Source organism: Leptodactylus fuscus, chromosome 4 (genome assembly GCF_031893055.1).
Source record: "Leptodactylus fuscus isolate aLepFus1 chromosome 4, aLepFus1.hap2, whole genome shotgun sequence".
In the NCBI taxonomy this organism is placed as follows: domain Eukaryota; kingdom Metazoa; phylum Chordata; class Amphibia; order Anura; family Leptodactylidae; genus Leptodactylus; species Leptodactylus fuscus.
Genome location: NC_134268.1, coordinates 203,946,094 through 203,967,297, shown reverse-complemented (window position 1 = coordinate 203,967,297; position 21,204 = coordinate 203,946,094). Strand labels below are relative to the sequence as shown.

The 21,204-nt window shown below is 41.5% G+C and overlaps 1 protein-coding gene across 14 annotated transcripts in view; it reads left to right on the top strand.

Moving 5' to 3' along the window:
• KIAA1217 (KIAA1217 ortholog) overlaps positions 1–21,204 on the top strand; it is a 411,023-nt gene that overhangs the window by 347,779 nt on the left and 42,040 nt on the right. For all 14 annotated transcript variants that reach the window (XM_075271664.1, XM_075271662.1, XM_075271660.1 and 11 more), the window contains one exon: positions 13,073–13,896. In XM_075271664.1, coding sequence (XP_075127765.1) covers positions 13,073–13,896 — 824 coding nt within the window. The remainder of the gene's footprint in view (positions 1–13,072; positions 13,897–21,204) is intronic.

The window sequence follows — 21,204 nt, the reverse complement described above, 5'->3', positions numbered from 1 at the left end:
CTCTATCTCCCAGTTTCGGGGTTCTGCCGACTCGGGGTACATTCCGACAATCATCGTTCACCTTCCACTTCGTAATCACATAGACCACTGTTGATTTTGGGTAATCCAGTTCGCTTGCTATGTCCGTTAAGGATCGACCATTTCTGTGGTACCCCACAATTACCCCTTTCTCGAAATCGGACACCTCTGCACTTTGTGGCATCTTGTATGTGACTAATGCCAATGCTGTTTCCTATTTAATGGTGGAAGGCGTGACGTACATCACGACCGCAGATATCTTCATTTGCATGGGTGTCCGTATACTTATTGGTAGACAGCGTAGCACGTTTCCCTCTACCCAAGACCAGGGTAGCCATAACATTAAGCCCAATCTTCTGCTCTCTATAGTTCGGAGTGAATATAGCATCCCTTCTTTTTCCATGACCCAAGAGGAACCTGCACATGACAGAGATGGGTTATGCACCGTCTAATGTTCTCTCCAAACTCTGCTCTTCACCCATTCTAGGTGATGTCAGTTCTTTATAGCTGTGTTGGGGAATTCTTCACTTCATACATCAGGCTTGGACCTTGGCCATATATAAGTTGGTTGGCCTGAAAATAGCCAATGTGTGGAAATTGAGCGCTCACCGAGAAGCCAGCCCTGCGGAGGTTTTTTTTTTCTTTTTGTGAAAGTATCTGGTCGGCTATGAAATGTGAGTTGCCAGTGACTATAGCGGCTTATTACACAGGCCGTCTGCTTTATATCAGAGGAAACCAGACTATTAATGTGGAAAGTGAGGCAACGTAGCCGCAGCCTCGGAGAGAAATGTGACAAATCGATTAATGCTGAAATTGGGCTATTTTTATGGCACACGGACAATGCGATCACATAGGAAGGATGAATGAAAATCTCTCTAGAGCACATAAGGCTTAAAGGATTCCCAAAACTTGTATAAAAGTCGCCTTCCATCACCGCGCCAGGCTTCGGGCTGCGATATACTGTATATATAAGGGTGCTTTCCTGAACTTCCGAGCAATGTATAAAAGTAGTGTTTTTGTAAAAATGACCATGATCGTTCCCATAAAAATGATCCCAATTGTTGAAAACAATCCTAAAATTTCTTTCCCTAGTTGCCTTATAAGCAACTGTTGTCGACTGACAGTAACTACCATGTAAGTCAATGGTGGCGCTAGTAAGGTTGCACTTTTGCAATAAAGGTAATTTGTATACCCATTGCCAATAAGACTTACATGGCTGGATCGTCTTAAAGGGGTTTTCTGGCCCCAAATGCATGTTTCATATTGATAACCCTATCCACAAGATAGCTGATCTTTGGGGTCTGAAACATGGACCCGTGCAGATCAGTGGGCACTGGAGACTACTGTGGTGGGCGAGGAGCCAAAGCAGCTCTATTCCTATTCTGATAATAGAAGTGGACTCAAACCACTGTATAGCGGTGGTGTCGGGGATTGCAACGCCGTTCCCATTACTTGAATAGGAGCAGACTGCTTATGTTGCCAGTCCATTACAATAGCACCAGTGTCCGGAGGCTGCCAGAACAGCAGATCTGTGTAAGGTCCAGGGGTCAGATCAGGGGAAGCGAATCGGAGCTGTATTGGTGCCACTTGGCCACTATACAGTATACAGAGCCATCCTGAATAGTTATGGCAGTTCCTCGGCATTGGCTCGTGATATGACTATACAGTGATATGAACCTTCGCCCTGGGAGACAGGAAGCCTTAATGCACCTCGGCCCTTTCTGTGCCAAAACCTTGATCCTCTACATTGCCCTCCAAAGTCAGTAGAGCTTTCTGGGTTGTGCGGTGCTTATACAATCTTGCAGATCTTTGGAAGAGATCATAGAACATAACAAAAGGGGGACACAAAAAATCCATTTGTCCAGTATGAGACCAGACACAACATATTTAGGGGGACCTATTATAGATTTGCATTGGGGTCATCAGGTTACACCTCGGAGGAGGAGATGTTACTAGTCGTATACCCCCAACTAGCTGATCAGAAGATAGATAGATAGAAGAGAGGGAGCCCCACAGAAAAAATGGGGTCTTGTTTATGGACCCGTGCCCGTTTCCCTTCAACCATTTTTAATGACCAGTTCCCAACTCAAAAAGTGAAGACCTGCCCACTAGCAAAGGGTATGGGATCAACCTTGGTTGGGACCCATTTCTCCAAGAGCCCCATAGCCCACTAGAGGTACGATAATAATAATAATACATTTTATTTCTATAGCGCCAACATATTCCGCAGCGCTGTACAATTTGTAGGGTTCAAATACAGACAGGAAGATACATTACAAAGAAAGTCATTTCACACAATGGGACTGAGGGCCCTTCTCGCAAGAGCTTACAATCTATGAGATTGTAAGCTCTTGCGAGATGTTGGTGTCTAGTAAACTGGGCCAGCCAGGAAGCCAGAACCAAATCCAGATAACAGATTCCATTTAAGAAAAGTAAATTCTTATTTATGTATCTAATATCTGTTTAATAGCAGGGACTTGTCATAAATAGCTATATCGTCACCACCAAGGCAGAAGATAAAGAGCATTAAACAAATCGTCGCCCCGCTGCTGTATTGTCTGTGACTGCAGCTTCTAACCGAGAATCATACACATGTTCATAGAGTAGCTGAGCGAGGACAAAGGAAAGATAATGATACCGATGATAATAATACAGCAACATCTAAATTAGATATCCAGATTTTACACTAAAAGCCCTGTCATTTCTCTTCCGCAATCACCGCGTATTATCCGCTTTGTATCGCTGCTAGTGCTGGGTGATCAAGCGAGCAATCATCGCGTACGGTGAGATATTGCTGCGCCGATAGACTTCTGAATGGTGCAAAAACACACGGGAACAGAGGAAAAACTTCTGAAAACCGATGCTAAACAATGTATCAAAAGGAGTCGTAAAGGATTAGGAAAACATGGCGCCTACTTTCAGAGAGCCCACACCTGTCCATTTGTTGTGTCTGATATGGTGGCTCAGTTCCATTGAAATGAGTGGTGCTGAGATGCAATACCACACACAACCTGTGGAGGGGTGCGGTGCTGGTTTTGGAAGAATGCAGACATGTTTTTTTTATTATTTTAGACAACCCATTTAGATAAAACCTTTCACCACGTCCAGCTCTTTGCCTCCTTCAATAGGTGCCGCACCACTGATTCTGGCACTGGTGGAATGCTTTCTCTAGCCCCCACCCTTTCTGAGCAATCAGTGCAGTTAGTTTTGGTGTCTGATATGCCAATTAGGCTCTGTACTGTCAAGTGGGTGGTTTTAAGGAAGGGCTTGGCAAGGGGGTGTGATTCTGATCTCTCTGACCTGTCCACCTCTGATTGGACAGCGCTCTGAATTACACTCCCATGTCTGATCCTCCCTGACACCACCCACTGGACATTACAGTGTATAACTGGTATACTAGGCACCAAAACCTAGTGTACTGATTGCTCAGGAACGGTAAAAAAAAACTGTGCAGGAATCGGTGGAGTGGCACCTGTAAAAGGATGAAAAGAACTGGAGGTGGTGAAAGTTCAAAGTATATAGCCCAATGCAAAGGGAAATGGGACCATCAGGGGTCTCACGATCCAGTATTGAACTAGGATTCCTTGACCCACCAAATAAAATGATTCTCCAGGCCCACCCTCCAACAATCCCTAGGACATAGACCATAGTACCCTTCAGATTTGTGTGCCATCGGCTGGACTAATATTGTTTTAGACCCTGAGCCCACTGGTGGATCTTCTAGTACTCTGGTGGGCCAGTCTGACCCTTCCATGATCCAATGCACCAATGCAGCCGTTTCCACTGACTTCAAGGAAGTTGTTGGGCCCAACCCTCTCCATTGAGGTCTACAGAAGTTACGGAAAGAGCTGAGAAGTATCTCCTGCTTTACTTGAGGGCACATTATAGTAACATTCTTGCTTATTTAGCTGGGCAATTGTCTTCTACCCAAGTCTCTGTACTATTCCTGGAATGCTGCAGCTCTGAGGGTGTTAATGTCACCATTCTAGTATTACGTGTTACTAAAGTCATTGTTTACTCCTCTAAAGAACTTTGGACTCTTGTGTTAGTAATGCCTCCTCGGATTACCTGAGTTTCAGCTTCCATCTCTCATACACAAACCTGAGTCTTTATTACAGAAGAGATTTCCAGGGGTAGAAAACAAGGGTCTGCTTTTTTTTTCTCCCAGAAAGAGCGCCACACTTTGTTCATGGGCTGTGTCTGGTATTACAGATCTTCTGCATTCATATGACTGGAGCTAAGCTGCAATATCGGTCATGGTCCATGTACAAGAGTGGCACTGTTACTGGAAGAAAAGTAGTCCCTTTCTCCTAATCCCATAAAATATAATATGAATAAGGATAACTAGAGAGCCTTATCCCTTCCTTTTAAAGGAAGGGCCAATTCTTGATTTTTCAAGTGGTAGGAAGTCTATACATTTATGCAAAATTTGTTAAAATGACCATAGAGAGGGGTTATAGTGATGGGTACATGGTAGTAAAGTTGTGGTAGTGCCCATAGCACCAGCCTTATAGAAAATCCCAGTGCACGCATAATGCTTACTTCTCCACTGTCCGCCAACAGGAAGTTATGTCAGCAGCCAATCAGTAGCTTCTCCTGATTACTTCCTGTTCTGTAGAGATCAGCACAGGTGTAATGATAGAACAGGGCTAGACTAGAGCTCCCATCTGTCAATATGTTGACGTCTGCGGACAAAATTCTGCCCCTTTATAGATTGAGGGTACCTTGGTGTAAATGCTTCTTTTCCCTACAATGGTGGTTCAAAGATGACCCATTGAATTTAATGGGTACCCATGATCATACGTCCCCTACAGTGTAGAAATTTGGTCTTTGGAAGTGTGTGGTCTCCCATCATAAGCTCAACCTGTACTAAGGGTATAATAAACCATTGTCTAGAGTATATATATGTAGAATAGTCCATTGTGTAGGGTATATAAATAGGTCATTGTCTTATGGAGATGTAATACTAATACACATGATAGACATGAAAATGTGGCGTACTATTAGATTTACTACAGTGGTATATAGCTCTCTATATCCTATAAATCAGCCATGAGACTCGGTGGCTCTCGGGATCCTATAAGCAGGCAGCACCTGTTGTTGTACGGCACTGTCATCAGTCTTGAAAGTCATATCAATGATATTCTCCTGAATATCTGATTGTCGGTAAGGTGGCTGGCGGCAGACCTTCACGTCTTGTCCTGAATTTTAATTAGACTTCATTTACGTACCTAGCGATCTATATTTATTACAAAGTCCTCCAGCAGTATAATCCCCGCCATCGGCTCCACATCCAGATGACGACTTTTTGGGACTGTTTTTGCACGCGCCACAGTAGAGAGTCATGTGATTTTACGGAACTCGTTTTTTGTAGGTTTTCTCCATCTGGTAAACGGTTCATTACGTCTTGGAAATGTTTAGATGATGATGAAGGTTAAAGATTATCTTCATCCGAAACCAAAGACAATGGCTTTAACGTGAAACCGGACGAGTATGATAAATATAACAAATGTTACTTCCTGTCACTTCCTGTCTCCTCTGTTCTGATTGATCCCTTGTCGGGCTGTAAACCACGCCAAAGAACTGTTTGGTTATATCACCGTATAAGTATGCGGCCCACTAACCTAGGAGGGTTGTGAGAAATCCTGGTGCAATTTTTATGGTTTGTAAATTTGCTATGGTATCTGTATTATAGTCCAGAGCTGCATTCATAATTCTGCTATCACGATTGGAAACGGACGATTTTTTTCCATCATAGCAAGTTAGAATGTCCTGATAGAATATGCTATAACTAATCGGTGATCACCATAGTAAAACACATAGTCATGAGTAACTTTATCTCTTAAGCAGAATTATGAATGCAGCTCTGGATTATAATATAGGCTTAGGATCAAGTACAAGATGTACACAGTATCAATTTTGACCAATGCTATAGATTTTGGAGCTATCGGTTGACCTTCTAATGGGTCTGGAGGGCATATAAGTAGGTGCCAACAATACCCGCTGGCATATATCAGAGGAAAGATGGGTTAGGCATGTTGGATTTTAACATGTCTGATCCTAATTTTGTCAGGGGAGATAAGCCATTGCCCCGGGTATCTCTCCTTAGGAACAAAACGTCTATGTATGGGGAGGTTGGACCCAATAGCTCTTGGCCAGACAAGTGTGCTAAAGTGTATGGTCCCTAAAGAGGACTGACCTTAGCTGATTTATTCTATGGCCAACAGAATACAATTGGTAACCCATAATCTAAAATTATGTCCAAAAAATTGCAGCGTTATTACATTGCAAAAAGAACTTTACCATTGACTGTAGCGTTCTCAATTTCAACGCATGGAATTGCACCATACGAAACATACCCTATCCTTTACAAGTAGATGCTAAATATGGCACAAGGACTCGTACACTGAGCTGCATTATAGACTTTCGGGCGTCGTAGCTCGAGCTGGACACATAGAAGGAGTGACAAGGATAAGATAAGACATTACCGGCTGACGGGGAAGAGCAACTTCTACTTAGGTAGGACTTTTTTTTTGCTATGGCATATTAGAAAATTGACACGTTTTGGCTAGATTTATATATCACGGGGTTCTTCTGCAAACCTTCGTTCAGACAGAAGGGCGGATATTTCTTGTTTTTGGGTGGTGGGCTGTAAGAGTTAGTATATAGTCAACGTCTTGAGCCACAAGTTGGATTTGGTTGGTCGTAATGGAAATTCTGACAGCATAGAGATCTTATTTTCCTTCGACTTTTATGGTATAGAAGTGTCCCATTGCTCGAAATGGCGACCGTCCAATGTTCTTCACTATGTAAGAGGGCAAAATTTGGAAATATTACATTGTCTCCAGAATTGTAATTAAAAAACCATGAAATTTTCATTTGGCACCAGCTCGTTTTATCGTAGGATAGTTGTCTCTGCCTCGTCCAGTCATTGTATTCTGCTCTATGGGTCGAGTTAAAGATTCCCTTGAGTATGAAGGATAAAGAATGACCATTACGTCTTTATAATTTTTGATCCATCGCTCCTCTGACTTTGCGGTTTGTGGTCCTTGCAGAACCACATTGGGAACTGGTGATTTTCTGTGACTTGGCGTAGGAGCGTGTGGTTAATGTCACACTAGCAAAGTCAGTGGTTAAATCAGAGGGGAACAAGACAATGATTTGCCATCTGGCCGTGGACTCTGAATAGCAGCGAGATTGTAATGTTATCCAGAGTAAACATATTGCTGCCTTCAAACCCTTTGTCAGTTTACCAAAACTCTTCATTACACAGCGAGGTTGTTTGTGAGATGGTTCCACCCATATAGTAAATCTTCCCTGAGAAGAAGAAGCGGAAGCGCAGTCTACAATTAGCTTCACCTGCACCATAAGACGTCAAGGAACAAGATAAGTAAGTAGAAAGAGCAGTGATCCCACTAATGTTCTGCTCAGCTTCATGTCTCCGTCCGGGGCTATTGGGATTGATTATATCTGGGGAAAGACCATGTCTATTGGGTCTATGTTTCCACAGCAGTGGTCCTCGGGGGCGGGTCTGCCGGCCCCTGCAGATAATAGACACATATCTAATGTCTATGATGAGGCTGATTTGTATTAATGTCTGTGTTTCTCAAATAGGGAATTGGGATATGGACTAATGCAAGGGATAATATCTGTACAGCACTGTGCAATACACGATATCGCAACAATAAACGATAAAACAATAACTATTCACAATAGTTTCCCCATTCCACATCTTTATCCATTCCCTGGGAGAACTTGATGGCCGTATATCTTTTTTTCTACCATATATGTGAGTAGCTCGCATATTTTATGTATGGCGTGAGGCTTTGGACATCAAAAGTTAAAATCCAGAGCAAAAAAAAAAATCGAATTTTGGAAAGAGTTGAAGGAGTTAAATTAATAACACAAAGATCAAAAACAGAAAAGAAAAAAGGAAAGCGCCAGTGGAAAAGAGACAGCGGGAATCACAGCATTGTTATAAGAATACAAAAACCTACAATTTCACATTCATGTCTGGGTGGAATATGTTGTATCCTACCCCGAGGATCCTGGTATAGCTATAGGAGTCACATATATACTGCATCTATAGGAGTCACATATATACTGCAGCTATAGGAGTCATATATATATATACTGCATCTATAGGAGTCACATATATACTGCATCTATAGGAGTCACATATATACTGCATCTATAGGAGTCACATATATACTGCATCTATAGGAGTCACATATATACTGCATCTATAGGAGTCATATATATACTGCATCTATAGGAGTCACATATATACTGCATCTATAGGAGTCACATATATACTGCATCTATAGGAGTCACATATATACTGCATCTCTAGGAGTCATATATACTGTATCTATAGGAGTCATATATATACTGCATCTATAGGAGTCATATATATACTAGCTGGTACCCGCGACTTCGTCTGCGGTGATTGTAGAAGTGGGTATATACAGGCGCGGGTAAGGTTTTCGTACTGTGTATAAGGTATGGGATATGAAATGTAAGTTTGTATCTTGTTTTTGCTGTGATTCTGAGAGCACATGAGACTTTTGTGTTGAATGTAATTTGTATTTCAGCCGCTATACGGTGTTGGTATAAACTGTACATAGTATCTTTGGGACAGAAGTATTTCAGGTTAATATACTTTGATATACGACATTGTATGAGTTGTTATTTTGCGCCAGTACATGTAAGTTTTGGGCACAGGATACTCTTGAGCAAGCAACATAAAGTCTGTCCCTGTGCATGACAGTTTAGTAACTCCATGCGCCTCTTATTAATAACAATTAACCCCATCATGTCCCTCACATTAACCCCTGTGTAAGAGTTACTGATAGAGATGAGTGAGTACTGTTGGGATCAGCCAATCCGAACAGCACGCTCGCATAGAAATGAATGGACGTAGCCGGCACGCGGGGGGTTAAGCACGCTGGCTACGTCCAAGCGGAAGTACCAGGTGCATCCATTCATTTCTATGGAGCGTGCTGTTCGGATCGGCTGATCCCAACAGTACTCGCTCATCTCTAGTTACTGATATGTGAGAGACTTGGAGGTAATAATTAAGTATCTTCATTACTGAGGTCTTTTATTAGTCCCTCCATATGTCTCACATATTAGTAACCTTTATATGGGGCACACAGGGGTTAATATGAGGGACATGATGGGGGTTATTCCTATTAATGTGAGGCACATGGAGTTACTAACACTAAACTAATAACCCCAAATGCCTGACATTAATGAGTATAGGAAGTAAAGGAAGGGACCTGTGTGTTTCTTACTTTCAGTTTGCTAGCAGCTTCGGCAGGAGCTATCACTATAGCAGGCAGAGACCTGAGCGACTAAGCTCCACCCCCTGGGTTTCCTGCACCCCTCGCAAAGGGGAGTGTCCTTATGCCTCAGCTCTAGCAGAGACTTCATTTAACTGTTGCAGGTCCTGGGAAAAACGTGTGCCAGGGGTTACTGACCTCTGCTGTAGAGGGTAATATGAATTTTGTGGCTTGCTATGGTCCAAAGTGTGTGAGATTGCAGAGATAGTGATGTGAGTTTGGATTTTGTGGGGGTCCTGGGAAAAACGTATGTGCGCTATTGTGACAAAAAGTAGCCTATTGCGCTATCGAGTGTAGTGACTATGTTTGTGGAAAATTTCAGCCAAATCGGTGGAGCGGTTTTTGCGTGATTGACCGCCAAACATCCGAACATCCAAAGTCACAAACCCACAAACATTTCACATTTATAATATTAATAGGATATATATATATATACTGCATCTATGGAGTCACATATATACTGCATCTATAGGAGTCACATATATACTGCATCTATAGGAATCATATATATACTGCATCTATAGGAGTCATATATATATATATACTGCATCTATGGGAGTCACATATATACTGCATCTATAGGAGTCATATATATATACTGCATCTATAGGAGTCATATATATACTGCATCTATAGGAGTGATATGTATACTGCATCTATAGGAGTCATATATATACTGCATCTATAGGAGTCATATATATATACTGCATCTATAAGAGTTATATATATATTGCATCTATAGGAGTCATATATATATATATACACTGCATCTATAGGAGTCACATATATACTGCATCTATAGGAGTCATATATATATATATATATATATATATATACACTGCATCTATAGGAGTCATATATATACACTGCATCTATAGGAGTCATATGTATACTGCATCTATAGGAGTCATATATATACTGCATCTATAGGAGTCACATATATACTGCATTTATAGGAGTCACATATATACTGCATCTATAGGAGTCACATATATACTGCATCTATAGGAGTCATATATATATATATATATATATATACACACACACACTGCATCTATAGGAGTCACATATATACTGCATATATACTGCATCTCCTATACTGCATCTATAGGAGTCACATATATACTGCATCTATAGGAGTCACATATATACTGCATCTATAGGAGTCACATATATACTGCATCTATAGGAGTCACATATATACTGCATCTATAGGAGTCACATATATACTGCATCTATAGGATTCATATATATATACTGCATGTATAAGATTGACATATTCACATACAGCACAGACCAAAAATTTGGACACACCTTCTCATTCAAAGAGTTTTCTGTATTTTCATGACTATGAGAATTGTAGATTCACACTGAAGGCATCAAAACTATGAATTATCACATGTGGAATTATATACTTAACCAAAAAGTGTGAAACAACTGACATTCTGTCTTATATTCTCGGTTCCTTTTGCTTTGATTCCTGCTTTACACACTCTTGGCATTCTCTTGATGAGCTTCAAGAGGTAGTCACCGGAAATGGTCTTCCAACAGTCTTGAAGGAGTTCCCAGAGATGCTTAGCACTTGTTGGCTCTTTTGACTAAAACTGGCCATAAAGCGTTCTACATTTGAGTTTAGCACACCAAGTCTTAAGATGGCCATACAGATTACACCAAGGCCGGTTGAAGGCAGTGACTTGGCAGGACCAGATGACCCTGTAATGTGTTATATGTTCAGCAAATGCTTAGGAAATCAGTTCTTTGTTCAACATTGCTACAGTAATGTTGTCGTAGTCGTAATCTGGCAGTGTCTTACTTCCGAGTGGCCTGTAGGTGTGTGGAGAGGACAGGGGACATTTGTTGGTCCTTTTTTAGGTCCTTCAGGTCCTACCATGGACCTGAAGACTGGATAGAAGAACCAGGTGTGAATCTACGGTAGCAGAACTTCATTATTCCCCTTGAGAATGTTCCCAGAAGTTGCTTTGCTCCACGCAGCGGGCAGGTCTTATATCGATGTGACTTATGTCCTTCGTCTTGAAGGCCAAGTCTTGTGATCTGAGCTGGTCATCTTTAAAAAGAAACAAATAAACCGTCCAGCCTAATTATAACTTATGACTTTCACTAGACGTCAGTTCGGGGAAAGCCGCGCTTGCAGTAAATATTCCTTGCGGTAGATTTCTCATGGTCTGAATTTTTTTTTCTGTGGCATGTGATATTTTGCTGAAGTAATATTATGCTAAAAATATGCGAATGATCCCACAGACCATATATCTTCGTCGTTTGGTCAAGACATTGGTATTTCGGAGGAATATTGTGATAGCACCTATTATATATACCGTATATTCAGGAATTTTTGCTACTCTTTATTTAGTTTTCAAAGAGTTGTCTTGGAATGAAGTCGTTTTGTTTTGCCAAAAATATAGCGCCACTTCTGTTTCTGGCTATTCTTGGTATTACAGCTTATATCTATTGATGTGAATGGAACTGTAAAGTGGTGGTAAACAAGTAGATCCTTATTTCTAATCCTGGACAATTTCGGCAACTTTTTGTGTTTCATGTTCCGAAATCCACCAAATTTTTGTGACACTCCTATGGTACATATAAAGAAACAGTGCCACACTCATCTATAGGCTGTGTGTGGTATTGCAGCTCCTGGCAATGCCTTATAATGAGTTGACACCTATTATTTTATTTATTTTTTTTACACACCCTATATCAGTGATGGCGAACCTTTTAGAGACCGAGTGCCCAAACTGCAACTCAAAACCCAATAAATTATCACAAAAGTGCCAACAAGGCAAGTTAACCTTAATACTGTGCGGATCCACAATTGTACACAATTACATACCTGCAAAATATGGTCATATGAATGGGGCTTTATAGAGCTTTCTACTCCACAGTGGCCCCCACACAGTCCAATCTGCTCCACAGTGGCCCCCACACAGTACAATCAGCTCCACAGTGGCCCCCACACAGTACAATCAGCTCCACAGTGGCCCCCACACAGTATAATCTGCTGCACAGTGACCCCCACACAGTACAATCTGTTCCACAGCGGCCCCCACACAGTACAATCTGTTCCACAGCAGCCCCCACACAGTATAATCTGCTGCACAGTGACCCCCACACAGTACAGTCTTCTCCACAGTGACCCCCACACAGTACAATCTTCTCCACAGTGGCCCCACACACAGTACAATCAGCTCCACAGTGGCCCCCACACAGTATAATCTGCTGCACAGTGGTCCCCACAAAGTACAATTTGCTCTACGGTGGCCCCCACACAATATAATCGGTTTCACGGATGGGTGCCCAAAGAGAGGGCTCTGAGTGCCACCTCTGGCACCCCTGCCATAGGTTCGCCATCACGGCCTTATACCAATAGGGCTACGTTCACATCTGTGCAAAGTCTCCACTGCAGGGTCCATCAGAAATCAATGCACAAAAATTTTTGCAAGCCTCACTTGTCCAGTATAAAAAATACACCACTTCAGTCAATGGGATCCTTTGGGATCATGTCCGACAATTCCAAGATCCATTGTGGTCCATTTTTCTGTTCTTCTAGGACTACACCACTGTGAACGTAGTGTAAATTATCATAAATACAAAATAAAATTATATTTGATATGAATTTTATTTATAATTTTTGTAATAGTGGACAAAAATTTTATCGAGAATGAAATCTTATAAAATTCTCCTCTTGTTTCCTTCAGATGCAAAGAGATATTGCCTACAACGTTCGAGAAGGCCCAGTAGTCCACCGGCCTGGGTCAGCAACATACCCCTCTCATGGAGGCCCAATATCTCCACCTCCTACCCCCGTGCCCCATTCCATGCCACCTTCCCCATCCAGGATACCATATGGTGGAGGGCGCCCACCGGTGGGACAGAGTAACACAACAATGCCAAGGGAAAGATTATCCAGTTTGCCTGCTTCAAGATCCATATCCCCCAGCCCCAGTGCCATCTTGGAAAGGAGGGACGTCAAACCAGATGAAGATATGGGCAACAAGAATGTCCAAATGATGCGTAATGACGGTATGTATGCGGACCCCTACATGTACCACGAAGGCCGGATGAGCATTGCGTCTTCGCATGGAGGGCACCCTCTTGACATGCCAGATCACCTTCTTGCTTTCCACAGAGGGTCAATGAGGTCTTCAAGCACTTATTCTAACACTTCTATGCAAGTGGAAATGATGGAACAATCGGTTTATCGGCAAAAGAGTCGAAAACACTCAGAGAGTCATTTGCCAACTCTTGGATCTAAAACTCCTCCAGCCTCACCACACAGAGTGACTGATATAAGGATGATGGAGATGCATGGTCATAACGCTCATGGTCCTCCTCATGGTATACACAGTGAGAGGTCTTCTCCAATACGACAGTCCTTTAAGAAAGATCAGGGTCCTGGAGTATTTGTCGAGGCCAAAGTCCGGAACACTGGTGGAATACTTGGAATGGCGGACATAGTCCCGTCTCCTACTGAGAAGCAAATGTTTGCTGGATATGGAGCACCCAAAGATAACTATACACGGTAAGGAGGATTGTAATCCTGTAGGACCTTCTGTGGTCTAAGCTTCTATGACTTAGATCACAAAATTTTGTAGAAATTCATATTAATACGTGCAGTTGAGGTTTAGAATGCGATGATGAGGACCATAGTGAAATTTTTGAGAAGTCACTTTGTGATGTAGGCCTTGATGTCCTCCACCCCTTCATCAAAGATCCTTACTTTATTAGGATATATATGGAAATTCAGACCATAAAATAAGGAGCTTCTATCTATCAATAGCCAAAGATGGTGGTGGTTCTTCAGACTTACATATGCATGTTCATTCCTCAAGCAGCTAACCAACTAAACCGCATGAGCAGTATAAGAATGCTTGTAGGCCCTCCAAGGCTCTGTGAGGGTGCTAAAACCAGGAACTGTGGCGGTTCCATAAATGGCCCAATGGTATGTTCTTAGTCTTCTTGACTTGCTTGTATTTCTTGATAGGATTTCTATCAACATGATGTATGAATGCTACCTTTTGTTCTTAAAGGGAAACTCTCACGTGCCTAGTGTTCAATCTATATAGTAGAAGGAGCTGAGCAGTGTCTGTTTATGGGACAAAATTCTGTATAATTTGTGATTTATCCACTTAAATCCCTATTCTTCTGAATCCAGTGGGCGGTTCTAATCTGTGATAGTCATGCGTAGGACCGCCCACTGGACTCCTAAGCATAGAAAGAGCTGGAATTTTTGAGTACATGACAGGTTTAAAGAGGTTGGCCAGTAGTCCAGCTCAGTTTCCATTGACTTCAGTGGGCGCTGAGCTGCAGCCCCGGTGCCTGGCCATAACTAAAAATTCCTGAACATGCCCTTTAGCTCTTGACTCATTTTATGTGTGTGTCAGAAAGGCCTAGTGACTTCATAAAGAATAGTACCGCCATAGGACTCAGGGCTCGTTCACATCTGCGTTCACTGTCCTTATTGCAGGTTTCATTTGAATGGGTGAGAAAGCTGTCCGGCCGTGTGCGGCAGTGAGCGTTTTGCGCTCTCTGCCGCGAAACCGGGTTTTATAATCCGGACACAGAGTCGGACATGCACTACTCTGTGTCTGGATAAAAAAAATCCATGGGGCCACACGGTGGCTCAGTGGTTAGCACTGCAGCCTTGCAGCGCTGGAGTCCTGGTGTTCAAATCCCGCCAAGGGCATAAAACCATCTGCAAGGAGTTTGTATGTTCTCCCCGTGTTTGCATGGATTTCCATCCCATATTCCAAAAAAGACATACTGATAGGAAAAAATGTACATTGTGAGCTCTATGTGGGGCTCACAATCTACATTTAAAAAAAAAAAAAAAAAAAAAAAAAAAATCCGGTTTCGCGGTGGAGAGCCTAAAACGCTCACCGCCGCTCACGGCCGGACCCGGTCTATGGTTTTCATCTTCTGCCATGCAGAAGACGGAAACCATAGAACGGAGACATGAACGCAGGTGTGAACCCAGCGTCATTCACACGGAGGAATTTGGCGCTGATTCTGGCGGGGAATCCGCGTCAGAATCAGCGCTGAAAAAAAAGCCTCCCATTGACTTCAATTGGTTCCTTTTTCCACGCGGAACCCATTGAAATCAATGGGGGAAAAAAGCCTCCCATTGATTTCAATAGGTTCCGCACGGAAAACTGAACCCATTGAAGTGAATGGGAGTCTTTTTTTTTCAGCGCTGATTCTGACGCGGATTCCGTGCCAGAATCCGCTCCAAATTCCTCCATGTGAATGGATCCATATAGTATTGGATCCGTGGGTTGAACTATAATCAGGACATGTACAGGGTATATTGATCATGTTCTGTTCATTGAACTCCTTTCATCCTGGGAAAGTTCTGAGTAGGATTTTTCTAGCAGGTAGTCAGTCCTTGTTCCTAGTTGTCGGGTTGTCAAGTCTTTACGTTGTGTTTGGGCACATGCCTCCAGGCAGATGTATATTACTATAGTCCTCTCTATATACTGTATATTATATTACTATAGTCCTCTCTATGTATATTATATTACTATAGTCCTGTCTCTATATATATTATATTACTATGGTCCGCTATATATATATATATATATATATTATATTACTATAGTCCTTTCTGTGTATATTATATTACTATAGTCCGCTGTATATACTGTGTATATATCACTATAGTCCTCTCTGTGTATATTATATCACTATAGTCTGCTGTGTATATATATATATATATATATATATATATATATATATATATATACACTCACCGGCCACTTTATTAGGTACACCATGCTAGTAACGGGTTGGACCCCCTTTTGCCTTCAGAACTGCCTCAATTCTTCGTGGCATAGATACAACAAGGTGCTGGAAGCATTCCTCAGAGATTTTGGTCCATATTGACATGATGGCATCACACAGTTGCAGTCGCAGATTTGTCGGCTGCACATCCATGATGCGAATCTCCCGTTCCACCACATCCCAAAGATGCTCCTCTATTGGATTGAGATCTGGTGACTGTGGAGGCCATTGGAGTACAGTGAACTCATTGTCATGTTCAAGAAACCAGTCTGAGATGATTCCAGCTTTATGACATGGCATTGCATTATCCTGCTGAAAGTAGCCATTAGATGTTGGGTACATTGTGGTCATAAAGGGATGGACATGGTCAGCAACAATACTCAGGTAGGCTTTGGCGTTGCAACGATGCTCAATTGGTACCAAGGGGCCCAAAGAGTGCCAAGAAAATATTCCCCACACCATGACACCACCACCACCAGCCTGAACCATTGATACAAGGCAGGATGGATCCATGCTTTCATGTTGTTGACGCCAAATTCTGACCCTACCATCCGAATGTCGCAGCAGAAATCGAGACTCATCAGACCAGGCAACGTTTTTCCAATCTTCAATTGTCCAATTTCGATGAGCTTGTGCAAATTGTAGCCTCAGTTTCCTGTTCTTAGCTGAAAGGAGTGGCACCCGGTGTGGTCTTCTGCTGCTGTAGCCCATCTGCCTCAAAGTTCGACGTACTGTGCGGCGTTCAGAGATGCTCTTCTGGCTACCTTGGTTGTAACGGGTGGCTATTTGAGTCACTGTTGCCTTTCTATCAGCTCGAACCAGTCTGGCCATTCTCCTCTGACCTCTGGCATCAACAACGCATTTCCGCCCACAGAACTGCCGCTCACTGGATGTTTTTTCTTTTTCGGACCATTCTCTGTAAACCCTAGAGATGGTTGTGCGTGAAAATCCCAGTAGATCAGCAGTTTCTGAAATACTCAGACCAGCCCTTCTGGCACCAACAACCATGCCACGTTCAAAGGCACTCAAATCACCTTTCTTCCCCATACTGATGCTCGGTTTGAACTGCAGGAGATTGTCTTGACCATGTCTACATGCCTAAATGCACTGAGTTGCCGCCATGTGATTGGCTGATTAGAAATTAAGTGTTAACGAGCAGTTGGACAGGTGTACCTAATAAAGTGGCCGGTGAGTGTGTATATATATATATATATATATATATATATATAATATCACTATAGTCCTCTCTATGTATATTACATTACTATATGGTCTGTTTCCAATTTGACTCGCTGGCGCTGTGGCTTTCTCCGGCCGATGGCTTTGTTCCCGGAGTTGATATATTTGAGGATGAAGATTGCAGATTGATACTTGTAGGGTTGTGTTTGTGTTTGCAAATACAAATCCAATACCTCGCGGCCATGCTGCAGCCTTTATAGTCTATCACCCTGCTCCCCTCCTTGTGCCCCCCTTGATGTTTCAATAGTCTCCCACCTTCGCTAGACTGCTCTTAGGTATATCCACTTATCTATTCTGTAATATAAGGTTATTACTGTATAATTTGCTACATTTAAAGGAGTATCCTGGTTTTTAATATGCGTAGCCTATCCTTAGGGTCTGACTTTTAGCACCTCACTGATCAGCTGGTTGTAGGGACCCCTTCGTGGCTTACCAACATTTTATAGTGTCTACAACTCCTAGTACTTAGATGGGACTGAGCTGCAATACCCGACACAGCCACTATGTAATATAGGGAGCTGTGTTCAGCTGATCAGTATGTGACACTCTCTTCGCAGGGGTGCACTAGATCAGATCCCTATTGATTTGATATTATTGCTATTCTATGATACGCTATAACATTTGAGAAATGGTTGACCCCCATTATGGCAGCCATATTGGTTGTGACCCAAGTTACTAATTTCTGTGGGTCTGTCCTCAGAAACCGCCAACAGGTGTATGACCGTCTATGTAATTCATGGTCATATGGGGCTCTGTGTATACATCTCTGACAGAGGGGATAGTTATATTTATAGAATTCCGTTCTATTCTATTGAATAGAAGTATAGATCTATAAATAATCTATGTTACTCTCCATCTTCCCTTCTCTATCTGTTATTTTTACATCTAATCCCGCCATAAAATATTTTATTAGGGAGAAGTTTCACTTGGTTGCCATCTGGCGCCTGAGCCCTGCTTAGCATTATAGCGGTGGTTTAGGGAATTTTATGGCGCTACATGGATGTAATGTTGTTTTTATTGCATGTTTATCCAACCATTGGTAGAGTGTAGCAGCAGGCTTTGTTGACGTTGGATCTGGTCATGTACTAACTACTGTTCATGGTTAGGCGGTATTATACGCAGGACTTGTTCTTTCATTGTTTGCACTAGATAGAATAAATCCCTGTTTATAACTTATATTGATCTCCTGAAGGAATAAATCCCTGTTTATAACTTTCATTGATATCCTGAAGAATAAAATATTTTGTTAATATGATATGAAGGTTGCTTTACTTTGGATACTATGAGACAGCTCCTCAAGGGAGTAACCTGTTCTGGGAGGAGCTTGTGTTGGTACCTCCCACGAGGAGCTAGTATGGCTGATAGAACGTTTTTGAAGGTGATTACTTTCTCTGGATACAAAGTGAAGCATTCTGGTGATTACTTTCCGAAATGTTGGCCGTCTGTGCCTGGCAAGGACACCATTGGTCCCCTTTTTTGATTAAATTGTACCCATTAAATTACCCTTTATTGAAAATCTGGTTGACAACTATTATTGTCTTAGTACATCTGTGCTGGGGGATGTTACCTACAATCCTCCTTCTCTTGCATCAATATGATCTTGTCCCATTTTTGGTCATTTTCATAGTTTTGGCCACCCAGTGGTATATGCATTTTTTTTTTACCAATAGTCTATACTTTATAGTAAAAAAAGTGGTAAGAGTTAATATTTCTCCTTTTTATTTTATTGTATAAGATTTTAGATGAAGGTTCTTAGTAATGACATAAAAGGAAGAAAATATTGCGATTTCCATCTACAATCCTTGTGGTTAGCGGTGCCCGGCAATCGCAACCTTTAATAATACCATGGCGTAGTCTCTGCCATTGTCACGTCAAGACCCACTTCCTTCCCAGAATGCTCTCCGTGTGTCATTTATGGGCAATAAATTGATACCACATTATATAATAACTATAAATAATGGCCAACTAGACCGTCACCATTACTGCGCCCCGCACATAAATCAGAGGACTGTGGAACAACAAACCAGGCCCGAGGAGTAGAAACCCACCCTAAGGTTTGGTCGGGAGAGTCGATGATGACATTGGGTTACATTTATGCCGTAACCTTGTGTAAACCAGCGTTGAGAACTGCTTATTAGTGTGAATACTATCCTAGCTCGTGTATTAGATGAGATGTAAACCTCAGAATGAAGCCTGTCATTATGTAATCTTACCTCGAGCTAGGTTCTTAGTCTACACCACACGTGGTATGGTCCATGGAGTAATGGAAGGAACTTCTTGTTTATTACATGGAATGTACGATGGAAATATTTACTTAATATTGTACCAAAATAAATGACAGGCCTCGAGCCTTTCTGAAATCTGCCTTGTTGACTTTTTACATGATTTTTGGCCCCACAGACCCATAAACTCACTTTGTTTTCTTGGATGTCATCTGTTTTTCCATCCCGCATACACTCAGCTGGGTAATATACTGTATTGTGACATTATAGAAGTCTGGTTCCTAATAACTTATGCAGTGTATGACGGTATTACTTAAATACTATATGGCAATAATATTTGGATGCTATATGGCTGTATGTTTTGGCAAAGTATGGTTATTAAGTAGGATCTACTTGGTCATGCACTGAATCTATGACGGTATTATTTAGTGACTATATTATTTTTATACTATATGGTAGTATTATATGGTATTGTTTTACTATATGGCAGTTTTATTTTACAAAAATATGGTTATTATGATCTCTTTCTTTGTCTAAATGTACGAAATACCGTAATTGTTTAGGTGGCCTATTATTTTAGTATATGCGGTAGTATTATTTGGCACTGTTTTGATGTGTATGACAGTATTATCACAATTGTAATAAATTTCTAAATGTATGGAACATTTATATAGGCACTATATTATTATAGTAGGAGTGTTATATTAACACTCTTTAGCAGTATTATTTTCACACATTATGGTACAGTAAAATGGCCTTAATATTTGGGCATTATTTTGGTACTATAGTGTATATTTAGTTCACAATTGTGTAATCCTTTTTTTCTAAATGTATGGAAGAATTATTTTGTACTGAGTGGTAGTACTAGTACTGTTTAGTCAGCACTGTATAGCAGCATTATTTTGGCGCAGTAGGGTATATTTAGCGGTATTAATTATATCGCCAGTGGGGAAGACTTGCAACACTGGTCTTCATATCTCCTGTGCTGGTGTTGGATGCGTCTGATCTATGAGGAGGTGCATCTACGCCATCCTGTAGATTTCAGGCATCATAAGTAAACACATTGTGTTCCTCACCATGCTCCTTTCAAGTCGCAAGGTAGCACAAAACAGAAAAAAAAGTTAATACTTTTTGCAAAAGAATCCAATAAATTATGACTTTCTCATGCCTTTTCATACACCAGAAGAGGCCTGATAAGACTGAGGCTCCACATTGCGGAAAAGTGGATTTTTTTACAATAGGTTTTGAGAAAAAGCCAAGAATGGGTACAATAGGAATGGGAAATATATAGGAAGATCTTGTACTTCAGCTATCTGCTCAATCCACTCTTGGCTTTGGCTCAAAAAACCACTGCAAAATCTGCAACAAAAAAGCTGCGTTCACGCAACGTGGGGCCTAAATTTGTCCCAATGTCTTAATCTGTTGTACCCTGTGTAGCAGTATTATTTAGGCACTGTATGGTATAGTTACATGGATTCAGTTATATAGTGAATGTCTTAATCTATTATACTCTGTGTAGCAGTATTATTTAGGCATAGTATGGTATAGTTATATGGATTCATCTGTATAGTGAATGTCTTAATCTATTG